At 53.1% G+C, this 21,154-nt stretch overlaps 2 protein-coding genes across 6 annotated transcripts in view; both read right to left on the bottom strand.

Moving 5' to 3' along the window:
• Positions 1 to 9,976, bottom strand: part of LOC141076162 (uncharacterized) — a 30,437-nt gene extending 20,461 nt beyond the window's left edge. The window contains exon 1 of the mRNA XM_073563498.1: positions 9,876 to 9,976. Coding sequence (XP_073419599.1) covers positions 9,876 to 9,976 — 101 coding nt within the window. The remainder of the gene's footprint in view (positions 1 to 9,875) is intronic.
• SRF (serum response factor) overlaps positions 9,476 to 21,154 on the bottom strand; it is a 38,120-nt gene continuing 26,441 nt past the window's right edge. For 4 of the 5 annotated variants that reach the window (XM_073563513.1, XM_073563517.1, XM_073563515.1 and 1 more), the window contains exons 3-7: positions 15,269 to 15,497; positions 15,081 to 15,200; positions 14,043 to 14,225; positions 13,877 to 13,953; positions 9,476 to 13,794 (exon numbers count right to left, since the gene is read on the bottom strand). In XM_073563513.1, coding sequence (XP_073419614.1) covers positions 13,699 to 13,794; positions 13,877 to 13,953; positions 14,043 to 14,225; positions 15,081 to 15,200; positions 15,269 to 15,497 — 705 coding nt within the window. In that variant the 3' untranslated portion in view covers positions 9,476 to 13,698. The remainder of the gene's footprint in view (positions 13,795 to 13,876; positions 13,954 to 14,042; positions 14,226 to 15,080; positions 15,201 to 15,268; positions 15,498 to 21,154) is intronic. The other variant, XM_073563514.1, reaches the window with a different exon arrangement.

Raw genomic sequence — 21,154 nt, 5'->3', positions numbered from 1 at the left:
TATAGGCCGGTGAGTCTGACTTCTACACCAGGAAAGATCTTTGAACAAATTATTAAACAACATGTATGTCAATACCTGGATAAGAATGAAGTGATTAAACAGAGTCAGCATGGGTTTCTAACTAATAAGTCATGTCAGACTAACTTAATTTCCTTCTATGACGGTATCACTGATTGGGTGGATCAAGGAAATGCTGTAGATATAGTATATCTTGACTTCAGCAAAGCATTTGACAAAGTCTCTCATACAATCCTTATTGAAAAAATGACTAAGTATGGAATGGACAAGGCAACTGTTAGGTGGATTCATAACTGGCTTAGTGATCGGACCCAAAGAGTGGTCGTAAATGGCTGCACATCCAGTTGGAAGAATGTCTCAAGTGGGGTACCACAGGGCTCTGTCCTGGGCCCTGTATTGTTCAACATCTTTATCAACGATTTAGATGAAGGAATTGAGGGTAAACTGATTAAATTTGCTGATGACACAAAGCTAGGAGGGATAGCTAATACTAGAGAGGAGAGAGAGATGATTCAAAAAGATTTAAATAAACTGGAGAAGTGGGCAGCAACTAACAGAATGGTTTTTAACAGGGAGAAATGCAAAGTACTACATCTGGGCAATAAAAATGAAAAAAGCATATATAGAATGGGAGGAATAGGGCTAAGTGACAGCACATGTGAAAAAGACTTGGGTATACTAATAGATCACAGACTGAATATGAGTCAACAGTGTGATGCAGCAGCAAAAAAGGCAAATGCAATTCTAGGATGTATTAACAGAAGCATACAGTCTAGATCACGTGAAGTCATTATTTCCCTCTACTCCTCTTTGGTCAGACCTCATCTGGAATATTGTGTCCAGTTTTGGGCACCACATTTTAAAAAAGACATCAACAAACTGGAGCAAGTTCAGAAAAGAGCGACCAGAATGGTGACCGGTCTGCAAACTCTGTCTTATGAGGAAAGGTTGCAGGATTTGGGAATGTTTAGTTTGCAAAAGAGAAGACTGAGAGGAGACTTAATAGCTGTCTACAAATATCTAAAGGGCTGTCACATTGTAGAAGGATCAACTTTATTCTCATTTGCACAAGGAAAGACTAGAAGCAATGGGATGAAACTGAATGGGAGGAGACACAGATTAGATATTAGAAAAAACTTTTTGACAGTTAGAGTGATCAATGAGTGGAACAGGCTGCCACGAGAAGTGGTGAGTTCTCCTTCAATGGAAGTCTTCAAACAGAGGCTGGACAGACATCTGACTGGGATGATTTAGCGAATCCTGCTTTGAGCAGGGGGTTGGACCAGATGGCCCAGGAGGTCCCTTCCAACTCTACAATTATATGATTCTATGACTGCTGTCCCATCCTGTGCCCTCCCTGTATCTGCACCTCTGGCTGTAATCTCTGTATATTACTCTGTATATATCTGTATTATCCAGCTGACTGCTGCCCCATCCTGTGTCCTCCCTGTATCTGCACCTCTGGCTGTAATCTCTGTATATTACTCTGTATATATCTGTATTATCCAGCTGACTGCTGCCCCATCCTGTACCCTCCCTGTATCTGCACCTCTGGCTGTAATCTCTGTATATTACTCTGTATATATCTGTATTATCCAGCTGACTGCTGCCCCATCCTGTGCCCTCCCTGTATCTGCACCTCTGGCTGTAATCTCTGTATATTACTCTGTATATATCTGTATTATCCATCTGACAGCTGCCCCATCCTGTGCCCTCCCTGTATCTGTACCTCTGGCTGTAATCTCTGTATATTACTCTGTATATATCTGTATTATCCAGCTGACTGCTGCCTCATCCTGTGCCCTCCCTGTATCTGCACCTCTGGCTGTAATCTCTGTATATATCTGTATTATCCATCTGACAGCTGCCCCATCCTGTGCCCTCCCTGTACCTGTACCTCTGGATGTAATCTCTGTATATTACTCTGTATATATCTGTATTATCCAGCTGACTGCTGCCCCATCCTGTGCCCTCCCTGTATCTGCACCTCTGGCTGTAATCTCTGTATATTACTCTGTATATATCTGTATTATCCAGCTGACTGCTGTCCCATTCTGTGCCCTCCCTGTATCTGTACCTCTGGATGTAATCTCTGTATATTACTCTGTATATATCTGTATTATGCAGCTGACTGCTGTCCCATTCTGTGCCCTCCCTGTATCTGCACCTCTGGCTGTAATCTCTGTATATTACTCTGTATATATCTGTATTATCCAGCTGACTGCTGTCCCATCCAGCACCCTCCCTGTATCTGCACCTCTGGATGTAATCTCTGGATATTACTCTGAATATATCTGTATTATCCAGATGACCGCTGCCACATCCCGTGCCCTCCCTGTATCTGCACCTCTGGCTGTAATCTCTGTATATTACTCTGTATATATCTGTATTATCCAGATGACTGATGTCCCATCCTGTGCCCTCCCTGTACCTGCACCTCTGGATGTAATCTCTGTATATTACTCTGTATATATCTGTATTATGCAGCTGACTGCTGTGCCATTCTGTGCCCTCCCTGTGTCTGCACCTCTGGCTGTAATCTCTGTATATATCTGTATTATCCAGCTGACTGCTGTCCCATCCTGTGCCCTCCCTTTATCTGCACCTCTGGCTGTAATCTCTGTATATTACTCTGTATATATCTGTATTATCCAGCTGACTGCTGTCCCATCCAGCACCCTCCCTGTATCTGCACCTCTGGCTATAATCTCTGGATATTACTCTGAATATATCTGTATTATCCAGATGACTGCTGCCACATCCCGTGCCCTCCCTGTATCTGCACCTCTGGCTGTAATCTCTGTATATTACTCTGTATATATCTGTATTATCCAGCTGACTGCTGCCCCATCCAGCACCCTCCCTGTATCTGCACCTCTGGCTGTAATCTCTGGAAATTACTCTGTATATATCTGTATCATCCAGATGATTGCTGTCCCATCCTGTGCCCTCCCTGTATCTGCACCTCTGGCTGTAATCTCTATTACTCTGTACATATCTGTATTATCCAGCTGACTGCTGTCCCATCCTGTGCCGTCCCTGTATCTGCACCTCTGGCTATAATCTCTGTATATTACTCTGTATATATCTGTATTATCCAGCTGACTGCTGTCCCATCCTGTGCCCTCCCTGTATCTGCACCTCTGGCTGTAATCTCTGTATATTACTCTGTATATATCTGTATCATCCAGATGATTGCTGTCCCATCCTCTGCCCTCCCTGTATCTGCACCTCTGGCTGTAATCTCTATTACTCTGTACATATCTGTATTATCCAGCTGACTGCTGCCCCATCCTGTGCCCTCCCTCTATCTGCACCTCTGGCTGTAATCTCTGTATATATCTGTATTATCCAGCTGACTGCTGTCCCATCCTGTGCCCTCCCTGTTTCTGCACCTCTGGCTGTATCCTCTGTATATTACTCTGTATATATCTGTATTATCCAGCTGACTGCTGTCTCATCCTGTGCCCTCCCTGCATCTGCACCTCTGGCTGTAATCTCTGTATATTACTCTGTATATATCTGTATTATCCAGCTGACTGCTGTCCCATCCTGTGCCCTCCCTGTATCTGCACCTCTGGCTGTAATCTCTGGAAATTACTCTGTATATATCTGTATCAGATGATTGCTGTCCCATCCTCTGCCCTCCCTGTATCTGCACCTCTGGCTGTATTCTCTATTACTCTGTACATATCTGTATTATCCAGCTGACTGCTGTCCCATCCTGTGCCGTCCCTGTATCTGCACCTCTGGCTGTAATCTCTGTATATTACTCTGTATATATCTGTATTATCCAGCTGACTGCTGTCTCATCCTGTGCCCTCCCTGTATCTGTACCTCTGGCTGTAATCTCTATTACTCTGTACATATCTGTATTATCCAGCTGACTGCTGCCCCATCCTGTGCCCTCCCTGTATCTGCACCTCTGGCTGTATTCTCTGTATATATCTGTATTATCCAGCTGACTGCTGTCCCATCCTGTGCCCTCCCTGTATCTGCACCTCATGCTGTATCCTCTGTATATTACTCTGTATATATCTGTATTATCCAGCTGACTGCTGTCTCATCCTGTGCCCTCCCTGTATCTGCACCTCTGGCTGTAATCTCTGTATATTACTCTGTATATATCTGTATTATCCAGCTGACTGCTGTCCCATCCTGTGCCCTCCCTGTATCTGCACCTCTGGCTGTAATCTCTGTATATTACTCTGTATATATCTGTATTATCCAGCTGACTGCTGCCCCATCCTGTGCCCTCCCTGTATCTGCACCTCTGGCTGTAATCTCTGTATATTACTCTGTATATATCTGTATTATCCAGCTGACTGCTGCCCCATCCTGTGCCCTCCCTGTATCTGCACCTCTGGCTGTAATCTCTGTATATTACTCTGTATATATCTGTATTATCCAGCTGACTGCTGCCCCATCCTGTGCCCTCCCTGTATCTGCACCTCTGGCTGTAATCTCTGTATATTACTCTGTATATATCTGTATTATCCAGCTGACTGCTGCCCCATCCTGTGCCCTCCCTGTATCTGCACCTCTGGCTGTAATCTCTGTATATATCTGTATTATCCAGATGACTGCTGCCCCATACTGTGCCCTCCCTGTATCTGCACCTCTGGCTGTAATCTCTGTATATTACTCTGTATATATCTGTATTATCCAGCTGACTGCTGCCCCATCCTGTGCCCTCCCTGTATCTGCACCTCTGGCTGTAATCTCTGTATGTTACTCTGTATATATCTGTATTATCCAGCTGACTGCTGCCCCATCCTGTTCCCTCCCTGTATCTGCACCTCTGGCTGTAATCTCTGTATATTACTCTGTATATATCTGTATTATCCAGCTGACTGCTGCCCCATCCTGTGCCCTCCCTGTATCTGCACCTTTGACTGTAATCTCTGTATATTACTCTGTATATATCTGTATTATCCAGCTGACTGCTGCCCCATCCTGTGCCCTCCCTGTATCTGTACCTCTGGCTGTAATCTCTGTATATTACTCTGTATATATCTGTATTATCCAGCTGACTGCTGTCCCATCCTGTGCCCTCCCTGTATCTGCACCTCTGACTGTAATCTCTGTATATTACTCTGTATATATCTGTATTATCCAGCTGACTGGAGCATACCGTCCCAGTGTTATTGGGGGATCCTGGCACTGACGGATCGGATATATATATATATATACATATACACACACTGCTCAATAAAATAAAGGGAACACAAACAGAATATAACTCCAAGTAAATGAAACTTCTGTGAAATCAAACGGTCCACTTAGGAAGCAACACTGACTAATAATCAATTTCACATGCTGTTGTGCAAATGGAATAGACAACAAATGGAAATTATTGGCAATTATCAAGACACCCTCAATAAAGGAGTGGCTCTGCAGGTGGGGACCACAGACCACATCTCAGTACCAATGCTTTCTGGCTGATGTTTTGGTCACTTTTGAATGTTGGTTGTGCTTTCACACTCGTGGTAGCATTATACGGACTCTACAACCCACACAAGTGGCTCAGGTAGCGCAGCTCATCCAGGATGGCACATCAATGCGAGCTGTGGCAAGAAGGCTTGCTGTGTCTGTCAGCATAGTGTCCAGAGGCGTTACCAGGAGACAGGCCAGTACCCCAGGAGACGTGGAGGGGGCCATAGGAGGCCAACAACCCAGCAGTAGGACCGCTACCTCTGCCTTTGTGCAAGGAGGAACAGGAGGAGCACAGCCCAGAGCCCTGCAAAATGACCTTCAGCAAGTCAGAAATGTGCATGTGTGTGCACAAACGGTTAGAAACCGACTCCATGAGGATGGTCTGAGTGCCCGACGTCCACAGATGAGGGTTGTGCTCACAGCCCAACACCATGCAGGACATTTGGTATTCGCCCCTATTCCTAGACAGAGGCCGATGCGTCCCCACTTCCTAGACAGAGGCCGATTTGCCCCCACTTCCTAGACAGAGGCCGATGGTCTCCCTCTTCCAATAAAGAGGCCGATGCTTTCCCTCTTCCTATACAGAGGTAGATGCTTTCCCTCTTCCTATAGAGGCCGATGCTCTCCCTCTTCCTATACAGAGGCCGATGTGCCCCTTCTTCCTATACAGAGGCCGATGCTTTCCCTTTTCCAATTAAGAGGCCGCTGTGCCCGCACTTCCTATACAGAGTCCGATGTGCCCCCACTTCCTATACAGAGGCTGATGCGCTCCCTCTTCCTATACAGAGGTAGATGGCTCGCCCTCTTCCTCTAGAGGCCGATGTGCCCCTTCTTCCTATAGAGGCAGATGCTTTCCCTTTTCCAATAAAGAGGCCGCTGTGCCCCCACTTCCTATACAGAGGCCGCTGTGCCCCCACTTCCTATACAGAGGCCGCTGCGCCCCCACTTCCTATACAGAGGCCGCTGCGCCCCCACTTCCTATACAGAGGCCGCTGCGCCCCCACTTCCTATACAGAGGCCGATGCGCCCCCACTTCCTATACAGAGGCCGATGCGCCCCTTCCTATACAGAGGCCGATGCACCCCCACTTCCTATAGAGGTAGATGCTTTCCCTCTTCCTATAGAGGCCGATGCGCTCCCTCTTCCTATACAGAGGCCGCTGTGCCCCCACTTCCTATAGAGGCCGCTGCGCCCCCACTTCCTATACAGAGGCCGCTGCGCCCCCACTTCCTATACAGAGGCCGCTGCGCCCCCACTTCCTATACAGAGGCCGATGCGCCCCCACTTCCTATACAGAGGCCGAAGTGCCCCCACTTCAGTGTTCAGCAGAGTAATCATCCTGATGAGCCCTATATTCTCATCCTTTGTGACACTTAGTATCTTATCTGTGAGGGGAGTCATTTACGAGGGCCGGTATGTGCCCCCCAGGATGCTCATAGAACCATACTGAACCCTCTGGAGAGTGCTGTGATTACAGTTGCGGAGATATATATATATATATATATATATATATACACGCCTTATAGTGTCTGTAACCGAAATCGCGGGCCGCTGATTGGTTGCGGCCGCGACCAGTCAGCAACAGGCGCAGCTGTAACGGTAAGCTGCGCCTGCCGCAATCAGCGGCAGGCGCAGGCCTTAATCTGTAAAAAAGAGAATTAAAATAAAGAAGTTATTCTCACCTTCCGACGGCCTCCTGTCTTCTTTCCACACGCCCGGCCTCGCGTTCCCAGTAATGCTTTGCGGCTTAGACCGCTGATGTCACTCTCGCGAGAGCGAGAAAAAGACCGACGTCATCAGTGGTCTAAGCCGCAAAGCATTCCTGGGAACGCGAGGCCGGGCGCATGGAAAGAAGACAGGAGGCCGTCGGAAGGTGAGAATAACTTTATTTTGTAATGTTTTTGCACAGGGCCGCGACACGGATTGGTCGTGGCTACACGGAAAGGGGGGGGGGGGGTGAGGGGACCATGCATACCAGGATAGGGGGGGTGAGGGGGACCATGCATACCAGGATAGGGGGGGTGAGGGGACCATGCATACCAGGATAGGGGGGGTGAGGGGACCATGCGTGCCAGGATTGGGGGGGGGGGGGGGGTGAGGGGACCATGCATACCAGGAAAGGGGGGTGAGAGGGCCATGCATACCAGGACTGGGGGGTGAGGGGACCATGCATACCAGGATTGGGGGGTGAGGGGACCATACATACCAGGAAAGGGGGGGTGACGGTGAGCATACATACCAGGATAGGGGGTGAGGGGACCATGCATACCAAGAAAGGGGGGTGAGGGGACCATGCATACCAGGATTGGGGGGTGAGAGGACCATGCATACCAAGAAAGGGGGGTGAGGGGACCATGCATACCAGGATTGGGGGGTGAGAGGACCATGCATACCAGGATTGGGGGGTGAGAGGACCATGCATACCAGGACTGGGGGGTGAGAGGACCATGCATACCAGGACTGGGGGGTGAGAGGACCATGCATACCAGGACTGGGGGGTGAGAGGACCATGCATACCAGGACTGGGGGGTGAGAGGACCATGCATACCAGGACTGGGGGGTGAGAGGACCATGCATACTAGGATGGGGGGGGTGAGGGGACCATGCATACCGCAAAAGGAGGGTAAGAGGACCATGCATACCAGGATAGGAGGGTGAGAGGACCATGCATACCAGGACTGGGGGGTGACGGGACCATGCATACCCCAAAAGGAGGGTAAGAGGACCATGCATATCAGGAAAGGGGGTGAGGGGACCATGCATACCAGGAAAGGGGGGTGAGGATACCATACATACCAGGAAAGGGGGGGGTGACAGTGAGCATACATACCAGGATTGGGGTGTGTGAGGGCCATGCATACCAAGAAAGGGGGGTGAGGGGACCGTGCATATCAGGAAAGGGGGGTGAGGGCACCATGCATATCAGGAAAGGGGGGTGAGGGGACCATGCATACCAGGAAAGGGGGTGAGGATACCATACATACCAGGATGGGGGGGGGGGGGTGAGGGGACCATGCATACCAGGATTGGGAGGGGGGGGTGAGGGGACCATGCATACCAGGATTGGGGGGGGGTGAGGGGACCATGCATACCAGGATTGGGGGGGGGGTGAGGGGACCATGCATACCAGGATTGGGGGGGGGGGGGGTGAGGGGACCATGCATACCAGGATAGGGGGGTAAGAGGACCATGCCTACCAGGAAAGAGAGGTGAGGGGACCATGCATACCAGGGAAGGGGGGTGAGGATACCATACATACCAGGAAAGGGGGGTGAGGATACCATACATACCAGGAAAGGGGGGTGAGGATACCATACATACCAGGAAAGGGGGGTGAGGATACCATACATACCAGGAAAGGGGGGTGACGGTGAGCATACATACCAGGATTGGGGTGTGAGGGCCATGCACACCAGCAAAGGGGGGTGAGGGGACCATATATACCAGGATTGGGGGGTGAGGGGACCATGCATACCCCGAAAGGGGGGTAAGAGGACCATGCATACAAGGAAAGAGAGGTGAGAGGACGATGCTTTCAAGGATTGGGGGGGGGGGGGGGTCAGGGGACCATGCATACCAGGATAGGGGGTTGAGGGGAAGCATGCATATCAGGATTGGGGGTGAGAACCATACATATCAGGATTGGGGGGTGCATTATTGCATTATTATTAAATCTTCAAAAATAAACTGCATATATATTCTAGAATACCCGATGCGTTAGAACTGGGCCACCATCTAGTTACAGAATAAAAGAGTATGGACTGGGTCAAACTTTTTGATCAGGTCAGATTTTAGGAAAACTGACATGAATTTTTATTTTTGGAGAGACCTATAGGATTGGTAGTGGAGCGGATCTCTCCCACCACTCCGGGTTTTGAGTCTCACGTCCACGATTCCCATTTAACCTCCGTTTAGCTTTGGGTGGGTCAGGGTGTTACCTGAAAGCATCGGAGCAGGATCTCGATGCAGGACAGGTCTGAACATAGACACCGGGGGGCACAGATCTGACGAGAAACAGAGATGTGCACAAAATGATACATTTATTTATGGAAAGTTTTTTTGTTTTTATTTTCTATAAAAGGAGTTTTCTCATTCCTCCTATGTACAATCTTGTGTTTTACTCCACAAACTTCTCCCAGAAAAATAAACCGCACACGATCACAACAAAAAGAGAAACTCAGAGTAATAACCAAGAAGCTGGAGAAGTAAAGCCACAGGGGCCCTGCAGCAGCAAAACCACCACTACCCCGCCCCTCTGGAGGTGCCGGGTGTACGCAAGACCACCATGGTTACCAATCCTAGGACCCTACAGAACCCCAGGCCCCACAGCCGGTCCCCTCAGCAAGTGCCGACACATTTCTCATGATTGTCCAGGGACATGTAGGACGCCACCTCCATTCTCCCCTTTACCTGAAGAGCACCTGGGCTCAGGCCGGCCCTTGTAATGTAGCGACTCGGGCGACAGCAACCACAGGGACACACAGCCGAAGCTCCCAGTCAGCTTCACCCAGAGACCTGCCATGATCACAAGGGGCAAACGCCATGGGAGAAAGCCAGCAGCCGAAAAGGAAACCATCTTTGCTATTCTGTAACCTCATGCGCTGGTTGTGGCCCCCCAGACTGTGGCACGTGGGCCCCCCTCCAGGCTATGATCCCAGGGGCCCACTCCAGGCTGATTCTGGTAACAACCTGAGTTTTAACATTTCATAACCAAAAATCATCCAAAACAAGAGTATAGACCCTAAAGTCTGCAGTGCGCCCACCAATGACCGCAGCGCTGCAGGAGCCACCATTGGGGCTGCATGCTAAACCTAAGTGCACTTATCAAGCAGCACGTCCACTGCCACGTTCCCTGCCTTCGCCCGAGGGACCGGGATTAAAAGACCCTGGTAGTTAGGCCAGTGCTTACACTCTGCTGACTCCATGTCCTGCCCTCCGTGTGGCCGAGGACCTGTTGCTGCCACGTGCCTCCATGTGACCAGGGTTGCGGAATCGGAGCCCATGACATCGAGGAGTAGGAGGTTTGGCTTACCGACTCCACAGCCTCCGTGTGGCCGAGGACCCGACGCTGCAGAGAGCCTCCGTGTGGCCGAGGACCCGACGCTGCAGAGAGCCTCCGTGTGGCCGAGGACCCGACGCTGCAGAGAGCCTCCGTGTGGCCGAGGACCCGACGCTGCAGAGAGCCTCCGTGTGGCCGAGGACCCGACGCTGCAGAGACTCCATCTATCCCTTCTATGTTGGTGTTGCAAGTTTTTAACAAACTCTGAGAAGTGGGGACCTGCTAGAGCCCACCCACAGGGAAGAGCGTGGCCCACCCACACCAGACCAGGTTTACCAGTGGTCTACCTTCAGCTCAACTGCCATCTCCTCAGATGACGTGGAAAACATCAAGGGAGAAAGTGATTGCTGGACCCTAATCGTAAATGCAGAATAATCAGGCACCGATGGACCAATGAGACGTTTCAGCCGCCACTGAGGGAGGATCTGTAGACCGCACGATACGGGCGCAGAAGTCAACGGCACCGAGCTGCAGTGGAACATGGATTATGAATGCGGCCTGAGAAGACCCCCGCCCTGGACTCCTAGATCCAATCTGCACATCAGATCACAACTGCAGTATGCTGAGGAGGCGGAAAACATTCACACTTCCCCAGCAACATTGGACGCACGCAGGGCCCACGTCAGACGCACAGACACTGCCACAATCACACAGATCTATAGCACATCAACACTGGCTGGAAAAGCAGGTGCCCCGCCCCACACAACCCACTACATGGCAGGGGCCCCGCCCCACACAACCCACTACACGGCAGGGGCCCCGCACCGCACAACCCACTACACGGCAGGGGCCCCGCCCCGCACAACCCACTACACGGCAGGGGCCCCGCCCCACACAACCCACTACACGGCAGGGGCCCCGCCCCACACAACCCACTACACGGCAGGGGCCCCGCCCCACACAACCCACTACACGGCAGGGGCTCCGCACCGCACAACCCACTACACGGCAGGGGCCCCGCCCCACACAACCCTCTACACGGCAGGGGCTCCGCACCACACAACCCTCTACACGGCAGGAGCTCCGCACCACACAACCCACTACACGGCAGGGGCCCCGCCCCGCACAACCCTCTACACGGCAGGGGCTCCGCACCGCACAACCCACTACATGGCAGGGGCCCCGCCCCACACAACCCTCTACACGGCAGGGGCTCCGCACCGCACAACCCACTACACGGCAGGGGCCCCGCCCCACACAACCCTCTACACGGCAGGGGCTCCGCACCACACAACCCTCTACACGGCAGGGGCTCCGCACCTCATCTGTTTAATACCCAGACTTCTCAAGAAGAAAATCTATTGCAGATAAAGAAAACCAGCGGAGCCGTGAACACGGCAGCACAGCGGCTCCAGGCCGGCACCTCCGGGAGGAGGTCACAGCTGGTCGACCGCATCATCTGCACGTGGAGCAGCCCCGGCAGCGGGTCCAGCGCCCAAGGTGGAGGGGCGACCAGGGCAGTCTGCTGGAAAGAGCTGACTGAGGCCGCCATCTGGCAGTGCCCAGAATTACAGTACACATGATCAGAAAGGCTAAGAAATACTGATGGGTGCTAGAACGCAACTCTTGTAGTGCTGTCTCCGAGAACAAAAGGTTAACCTACTCCAGCACCGCTCAGCTGGCACCAGGGGAAGCGGATACTCTGGGAAGGGTGAAATGATCGCTGATCGCACGGTTATATTTTTTCCTTTTGATATAAAAGCAGATAAAAATTATCCCTGGAGCACCGCCCAGAGACATCACCAGCCAGCCCCGATGTCCCCTGCCCTCCGCACACAGGCCGGACCCTGAACCACCCGACTGCAGGCTCCCCTACGTCCCCTGCCCTCCATACACAGGCCAGACCCCGAACCGCCCCTGAGCGCAGGCTCCCCCACGTCCCCTGCCCTCCGCACACAGGCAGGACCCCGAACCGCCCGAGCGCAGGCTCCCCCACGTCCCCTGCCCTCCGCACCCAGGCCGGACCACGAACCGCCCGAGGGCAGGCTCCCCCACGTCCCCTGCCCTCCGCACACAGGCCGGACCCCGAACCACCCGAGCGCAGGCTCCCCCACGTCCTCTGCCGTCCGCACACAGGCCGGACTCCAAACCGCCCGAGCGCAGGCTCCCCCACGTCCCCTGCCGTCCACACACAGGCCAGACCCCAAACCGCCCGAGCGTAGGCTCCCCCATGTCCCCTGCCCTCCGTACACAGGCTGGACCCCGAACCGCCCCCGAGCGCAGGCTCCCCCACGTCCCCTGCTGTCCGCACACAGGCCGGACCCCGAACCGCCCCCGAGGGCAGGCTCCCCCACGTCCCCTGCCCTCCTCACACAGGCCTGACCCCGAACAGCCCCCGAGAGCAGGCTTTCCTACGTCCCCTGCTGTCTGCACACAGGCCGGACCCTGAACCGCCCCCCAAGCGCAGGCTCCCCCCCCGTCCCCTGCCCTCCGCACACAGGCCTAACTCCACCCCGGAGCGCAGCCACCAGTGTCCTCTACAGACACATGGCCACCTCTATCCACACACGCTCTGCCCTCCGCAGAGGTCGGACCCCGCACCGCCCCCTTTAGCCTCTGAGAGCAGTCTAGACCTCAAATACTGAGGTTTTAGAAAAATAAAACAATCTGTCATCAATCCCTTGATAAAATTCTGTGTCTCCGGCCGGTGGGAGACAGACCCCTGTATAACAGCATCAAAGTGAGCCTGTCCTCCCATCACAATAAGTGCAAATCTATCTCAACCAAAGGGCCACAACACGGGCCCCAGATCCAAGGCTCTGAGCCCCTGGCAGGAGGCGCACACCACAGCCCGGTCCAGCACATGAGAAAAGATGTCCGTGGGGGGAAAGAACCGATATCAAACAACAAGTGAAAGGCATCAATAATAAATAAGTGGTGCAGTCTCCTGTGCAGCAGTCTGTTGGGCAGCAGTTTCCTGTGCAGCAGTCTGTTGGGCAGCAGTTTCCTGTGCAGCAGTCTCCTGTGCAGCCGTCTGTCGGGCAGCAGTCTCCTGTGTAGCCGTCTGTCGGGCAGCAGTCTCCTGTGTAGCCGTCTGTCGGGCAGCAGTCTCCTGTGTAGCCGTCTGTCGGGCAGCAGTCTCCTGTGCAGCAGACTGTCGGGCAGCAGTTTCCTGTGCAGCAGACTGTCGGGCAGCAGTTTCCTGTGCAGCAGTCTGTCGGGCAGCCGTCTGTTGGTAGCGGCCGTCACTCGTTCTTGCTGTTGTGCGACGTCTCCAGATTCACCACTTGGAGCTCGGTCAGGTTACTGCTGCTGCCGGACTGCTGCCCAATCAGCGCCATCTGGTGGACAAAACAGAAACTACAGGTCAGACGCAGCACTCAGCACACGGCTCTAGGGGGCAGCACAAGGTGGCAGACCAACCTGGTGAAGCGACACTGCAGACACAGGAATCTGGACAGTGCCGGACGGCGCGGTGAGGAAAACCTGCTGTACGCCACCTAAGGAAAAGGAGAGTCAGGGGCACACATGCACCACAAGCCCCAGCAGAGCAGGCAACAACCCCCATCACATGGTCAGTCCACCTTACCCTGGTCCTGGGAGTGGGACACCTGCATCGGGGGGCCCGACGAGAAGGCATTGAGCACTGCCAGGCTCCCATCTGCCAATCCCTGAGTGGGAGCATACATGACGGCGTGTGGGCTGGGGTACATCATGTGGCCGCTGACGGTGGTGGGCACGGAGGAGGTCATGATAGCAGCAGGGAGGGTCACTGACAGAGGAGACGTGGCATGAGACCAGAGGCCGTGGTGTCGCCCACAGCCCACCACCCACCTACAGCCCACCACCCGCCCACTGCCTGACCACAGCCCACCACCCACCTACTGCCTGACCACAGCCCACCACCCACCTACTGCCTGACCACAGCCCACAGCCCACCACCTGCAGCCCACCACCTACCCACTGCCTGCCTACAGCCCACCACCCAACTACAGCGCACCACCCGCCCACAGCCACCACCCGCCCACTGCCTCCCTACAGCCACCACCCACAGCTCACCACCCGCCCACTGCCTGCCCACAGGCCACCACCCGCCCACAGCCCACCACCTGCCTGCCCACCACCCGCCCACTGCCTGCAGCCCACCACCCGCCCACTGCCTGCCTACAGCGCACCACCCGCCCACTGCCTGCCTACAGCCACCACCCGCCCACTGCCTCCCTACAGCCCACCACCCACAGCTCACCACCTACCCACTGCCTGCCTACAGCCCACCACCCACCTACAGCGCACAACCCGCCCACTGCCTGCCTACAGACCACCACCCGCCCACTGCCTGCCTACAGCCCACCACCCGCCCACTGCCTGCAGCCCACCACCCACATACAGACACCACCCGTCCACCACCCACCTACAGACCACCACTCGCCCACTGCCTGCCTGCAGCCCACCACCCGCCTACAGCCCACCACCTGCCTACAGCCCACCACCCGCCCACTGCCTGCCTACAGCCCACCACCCGCCCACTGCCTGCAGCCCACCACCCACCCACTGCCTACAGACCACCACCCACCCACCAACCACCCACAGATTACCACCTACCCACCAACCACCACCTACCACTCACCTGTCCCACTGGATGATGTCTGCACCAGGTCAGAGCCGCTGTCACTGGACGGGGACGCCTGGGTGGCGGGGTGCACCTGGATTGCCTGCACCGGCACTTGTTGAGCGACAGCGCCTCCTGCTGTAGAGGAGAGTTCATCACCTGATGCCCCCGATTTCAGAGTTAGGGGGTGAGGGCAGAAGACTTACCAGACATCAGTGTGAAGCCGGTGGGGAGCTGCATGAGACCGCCGGAGCTCATGGCCCCGCCCTCAGTCTTCAGGATTGTCCCGTTGGCGCTGGTGACCGGTGTCAGGTAGTTGGTTATGGGGAAGGAGTGGCCGCTGGTGACCTGCATGGAGGTGGAGGTGGTGGGGGCCGTCTGGATGCTGGAAGTGCCGGGAAGGTTGGACACGGTGAACGCCGGCTTCAGAGAGTCCTGGGGGAGAGAAGCAGGATTGTAAGCATTGTCCTGTGCAGAGAAGGCGAGCTGTGCCATTTACTACTGTGCAGAGGAGACGAGCTGTGTTATCTATTACTGTGCAGAGTAGAAGAGCTGTGTCATCTATTACTTTGCAGAGGGGGTGAGCTGTGCCATCTACTACTATGCAGAGTAGACGAGCTGTGTCATCTATTACTGTGCAGAGTAGACGAGCTGTGTCATCTATTACTGTACGGAGGAGACCCGCTGTGCCATCTACTATTGTGCAGAGGAGGCGAGCAGTGCCATCTATTACTGTGCAGAGGAGACAAGCTGCGCCACCTATTACTGTGCAGAGGAGACGAGCTGTGCCATCTATTACTGTGCAGAGGAGACGAGCTGTGCCATGTATTACTGTACGGAGGAGACGAGCTGTGCCATCTACTATTGTGCAGAGGAGGCGAGCGGCGCCATCTATTACTGTGCAGAGGAGACGAGCTGTGCCATCTATTACTGTGCAGAGGAGACGAGCTGTGCCATCTATTACTGTACGGAGGAGACGAGCGGTGCCATCTATTACTGTACGGAGGAGACGAGCTGCGCCACCTATTACTGTGCAGAGGAGACGAGCTGTGCCATCTATTACTGTGCAGAGGAGACGAGCTGCGCAATCTATTACTGTGCAGAGGAGGCGAGCAGTGCCATCTATTACTGTGCAGAGGAGACGAGCTGCGCCACCTATTACTGTGCAGAGGAGACGAGCTGTGCCATCTATTACTGTGCAGAGGAGACGAGCTGTGCCATCTATTACTGTACGGAGGAGACGAGCGGTGCCATCTACTATTGTGCAGAGGAGGCGAGCTGTGCCATCTATTACTGTACGGAGGAGACCCGCTGTGCCATCTACTATTGTGCAGAGGAGACGAGCTGTGTCATCTATTACTGTGCAGAGGGGGTGAGCTGTGTCATCTATTACTGTGCAGAGGAGACGAGCTGTGCCATCTATTACTGTGCAGAGGAGACTAGCTGTGCCATCTATGTACGGAGGAGACGAGCTGTGCCATCTATTACTGTACGGAGGAGACGAGCTGTGTCATCTATTACTGTACGGAGGAGACGAGCTGTGCCATCTATTACTGTACGGAGGAGACGAGCTGTGCCATCTATTACTGTACGGAGGAGACGAGCTGTGCCATCTATTACTGTACGGAGGAGACGAGCTGTGCCATCTATTACTGTACGGAGGAGACCCGCTGTGCCATCTACTATTGTGCAGAGGAGACGAGCTGTGTCATCTATTACTGTACGGAGGAGACGAGCTGTGCCATCTATTACTGTACGGAGGAGACGAGCTGTGCCATCTATTACTGTACGGAGGAGACGAGCCGTGCCATCTATTACTGTACGGAGGAGACGAGCCGTGCCATCTATTACTGTACGGAGGAGACGAGCCGTGCCATCTATTACTGTACGGAGGAGACGAGCTGTGCCATCTATTACTGTACGGAGGAGACGAGCTGTGCCATCTATTACTGTACGGAGGAGACGAGCTGTGCCATCTATTACTGTACGGAGGAGACGAGCTGTGCCATCTATTACTGTACGGAGGAGACCCGCTGTGCCATCTACTATTGTGCAGAGGAGACGAGCTGTGTCATCTATTACTGTGCAGAAGGGGTGAGCTGTGTCATCTATTACTGTGCAGAGGAGACGAGCTGTGCCATCTATTACTGTGCAGAGGAGACTAGCTGTGCCATCTATGTACGGAGGAGACGAGCTGTGACAACTATTGTGCAGAGGAAGCGAGATGTGCCATCTATTACTGTACGGAGGAGACCTGTTGTGCCATCTACTATTGTGAAGAGGAAACGAGCTGTGTCATTATTACTGTGCATAGGGGGTGAGCTGTGCCATCTACTACTGTGCAGAGTAGATGAGCTGTGTCATCTATTACTGTGCAAAGGGGGTGAGCTGTGTCATCCATTACTGTACGGAGGAGATGAGCTGTGCCATCTATTACTGTGCAGAGGAGATGAGCTGTGCCATCTATTACTGTGCAGAGGAGACGTGCTGTGCCATCTATTACTGTGCAGAGGAGACGAGCTGTGCCAACTATTACTGTACGGAGCAGACGAGCTGTGCCATCTACTATTGTGCAGAGGAAACGAGCTGTGTCATTATTACTGTGCATAGGGGGTGAGCTGTGCCATCTACTACTGTGCAGAGTAGATGAGCTGTGTCATCTATTTCTGTGCAAAGGGGGTGAGCTGTGTCATCCATTACTGTACGGAGGAGAGGAGCTGTGCCATCTATTACTGTGCAGAGGAGATGAGCTGTGCCATCTATTACTGTGCAGAGGAGACGTGCTGTGCCATCTATTACTGTGCAGAGGAGACGAGCTGTGCCATCTATTACTGTACGGAGCAGACGAGCTGTGCCATCTACTATTGTGCAGAGGAGGCGAGATGTGCCATCTATTACTGTACGGAGGAGACCTGTTGTGCCATCTACTATTGTGCAGAGGACACGAGCTGTGTCATTATTACTGTGCATAGGGGGTGAGCTGTGCCATCTACTACTGTGCAGAGTAGATGAGCTGTGTCATCTATTACTGTGCAGAGGGGGTGAGCTGTGTCATCTACTACTGTGCAGAGGAGACGAGCTGTGCCATCTACTACTGTGCAGAGGAGACGAGCTGTGCCATCTATTACTGTGCAGAGGAGACAAGCTGTGCCATCTATTACTGTGCAGAGGAGACGAGCTGTGCCATCTATTACTGTGCAGAGGAGACGAGCTGTGCCATCTATTACTGTGCAGAGGAGACGAGCTGTGCCATCTATTACTGTGCAGAGGAGACGAGCTGTGCCATCTATTACTGTGCAGAGGAGACGAGCTGTGTCATCTATTACTGTGCAGAGGAGACGAGCTGTGCCATCTATTAGTGTGCAGAGGAGACGAGCTGTGCCATCTATTACTGTGCAGAGGAGACGAGCTGTGCCATCTATTACTGTGCAGAGGAGACGAGCTGTGCCATCTATTACTGTGCAGAGGAGACGAGCTGTGCCATCTATTACTGTGCAGAGGAGACGAGCTGTGCCATCTATTACTGTGCAGAGGAGACGAGCTGTGCCATCTATTACTGTGCAGAGGAGACGAGCTGTGCCATCTATTACTGTACGGAGGAGACGAGCTGTGCCATCTATTACTGTGCAGAGGAGACTAGCTGTGCCATCTATGTACGGAGGAGACGAGCTGTGCCATCTATTACTGTACGGAGGAGACGAGCTGTGTCATCTATTACTGTACGGAGGAGACGAGCTGTGCCATCTATTACTGTACGGAGGAGACGAGCTGTGCCATCTATTACTGTACGGAGGAGACGAGCTGTGCCATCTATTACTGTACGGAGGAGACCCGCTGTGCCATCTACTATTGTGCAGAGGAGACGAGCTGTGTCATCTATTACTGTACGGAGGAGACGAGCTGTGCCATCTATTACTGTACGGAGGAGACGAGCTGTGCCATCTATTACTGTACGGAGGAGACGAGCCGTGCCATCTATTACTGTACGGAGGAGACGAGCCGTGCCATCTATTACTGTACGGAGGAGACGAGCCGTGCCATCTATTACTGTACGGAGGAGACGAGCTGTGCCATCTATTACTGTACGGAGGAGACGAGCTGTGCCATCTATTACTGTACGGAGGAGACGAGCTGTGCCATCTATTACTGTACGGAGGAGACGAGCTGTGCCATCTATTACTGTACGGAGGAGACCCGCTGTGCCATCTACTATTGTGCAGAGGAGACGAGCTGTGTCATCTATTACTGTGCAGAAGGGGTGAGCTGTGTCATCTATTACTGTGCAGAGGAGACGAGCTGTGCCATCTATTACTGTGCAGAGGAGACTAGCTGTGCCATCTATGTACGGAGGAGACGAGCTGTGACAACTATTGTGCAGAGGAAGCGAGATGTGCCATCTATTACTGTACGGAGGAGACCTGTTGTGCCATCTACTATTGTGAAGAGGAAACGAGCTGTGTCATTATTACTGTGCATAGGGGGTGAGCTGTGCCATCTACTACTGTGCAGAGTAGATGAGCTGTGTCATCTATTACTGTGCAAAGGGGGTGAGCTGTGTCATCCATTACTGTACGGAGGAGATGAGCTGTGCCATCTATTACTGTGCAGAGGAGATGAGCTGTGCCATCTATTACTGTGCAGAGGAGACGTGCTGTGCCATCTATTACTGTGCAGAGGAGACGAGCTGTGCCAACTATTACTGTACGGAGCAGACGAGCTGTGCCATCTACTATTGTGCAGAGGAAACGAGCTGTGTCATTATTACTGTGCATAGGGGGTGAGCTGTGCCATCTACTACTGTGCAGAGTAGATGAGCTGTGTCATCTATTTCTGTGCAAAGGGGGTGAGCTGTGTCATCCATTACTGTACGGAGGAGAGGAGCTGTGCCATCTATTACTGTGCAGAGGAGATGAGCTGTGCCATCTATTACTGTGCAGAGGAGACGTGCTGTGCCATCTATTACTGTGCAGAGGAGACGAGCTGTGCCATCTATTACTGTACGGAGCAGACGAGCTGTGCCATCTACTATTGTGCAGAGGAGGCGAGATGTGCCATCTATTACTGTACGGAGGAGACCTGTTGTGCCATCTACTATTGTGCAGAGGACACGAGCTGTGTCATTATTACTGTGCATAGGGGGTGAGCTGTGCCATCTACTACTGTGCAGAGTAGATGAGCTGTGTCATCTATTACTGTGCAGAGGGGGTGAGCTGTGTCATCTACTACTGTGCAGAGGAGACGAGCTGTGCCATCTACTACTGTGCAGAGGAGACGAGCTGTGCCATCTATTACTGTGCAGAGGAGACAAGCTGTGCCATCTATTACTGTGCAGAGGAGACGAGCTGTGCCATCTATTACTGTGCAGAGGAGACGAGCTGTGCCATCTATTACTGTGCAGAGGAGACGAGCTGTGCCATCTATTACTGTGCAGAGGAGACGAGCTGTGCCATCTATTACTGTGCAGAGGAGACGAGCTGTGTCATCTATTACTGTGCAGAGGAGACGAGCTGTGCCATCTATTAGTGTGCAGAGGAGACGAGCTGTGCCATCTATTACTGTGCAGAGGAGACGAGCTGTGCCATCTATTACTGTGCAGAGGAGACGAGCTGTGCCATCTATTACTGTGCAGAGGAGACGAGCTGTGCCATCTATTACTGTGCAGAGGAGACGAGCTGTGCCATCTATTACTGTGCAGAGGAGACGAGCTGTGCCATCTATTACTGTGCAGAGGAGACGAGCTGTGCCATCTATTACTGTGCAGAGGAGACGAGCTGTGCCATCTATTACTGTGCAGAGGAGACGAGCTGTGCCATCTATTACTGTACGGAGGAGACGAGCTGTGCCATCTATTACTGTGCGGAGGAGACGAGCTGTGCCATCTATTACTGTGCAGAGGAGACGAGCTGTGCCATCTATTACTGTACGGAGGAGACGAGCTGTGCCATCTATTACTGTACGGAGGAGACGAGCTGTGCCATCTATTACTGTACGGAGACGAGCTGTGCCATCTATTACTGTACGGAGACGAGCTGTGCCATCTATTACTGTACGGAGGAGACGAGCTGTGCCATCTATTACTGTACGGAGGAGAC

The sequence above is a fragment of the Dendrobates tinctorius genome, unplaced genomic scaffold, assembly GCF_039654945.1.
Source record: "Dendrobates tinctorius isolate UK_male_01 unplaced genomic scaffold, ASM3965494v1 ptg000393l, whole genome shotgun sequence".
Lineage (NCBI taxonomy): Eukaryota > Metazoa > Chordata > Amphibia > Anura > Dendrobatidae > Dendrobates > Dendrobates tinctorius.
Note: the sequence above shows the minus strand (reverse complement) of the source record. Positions and strands in the feature narration are given on the sequence as shown.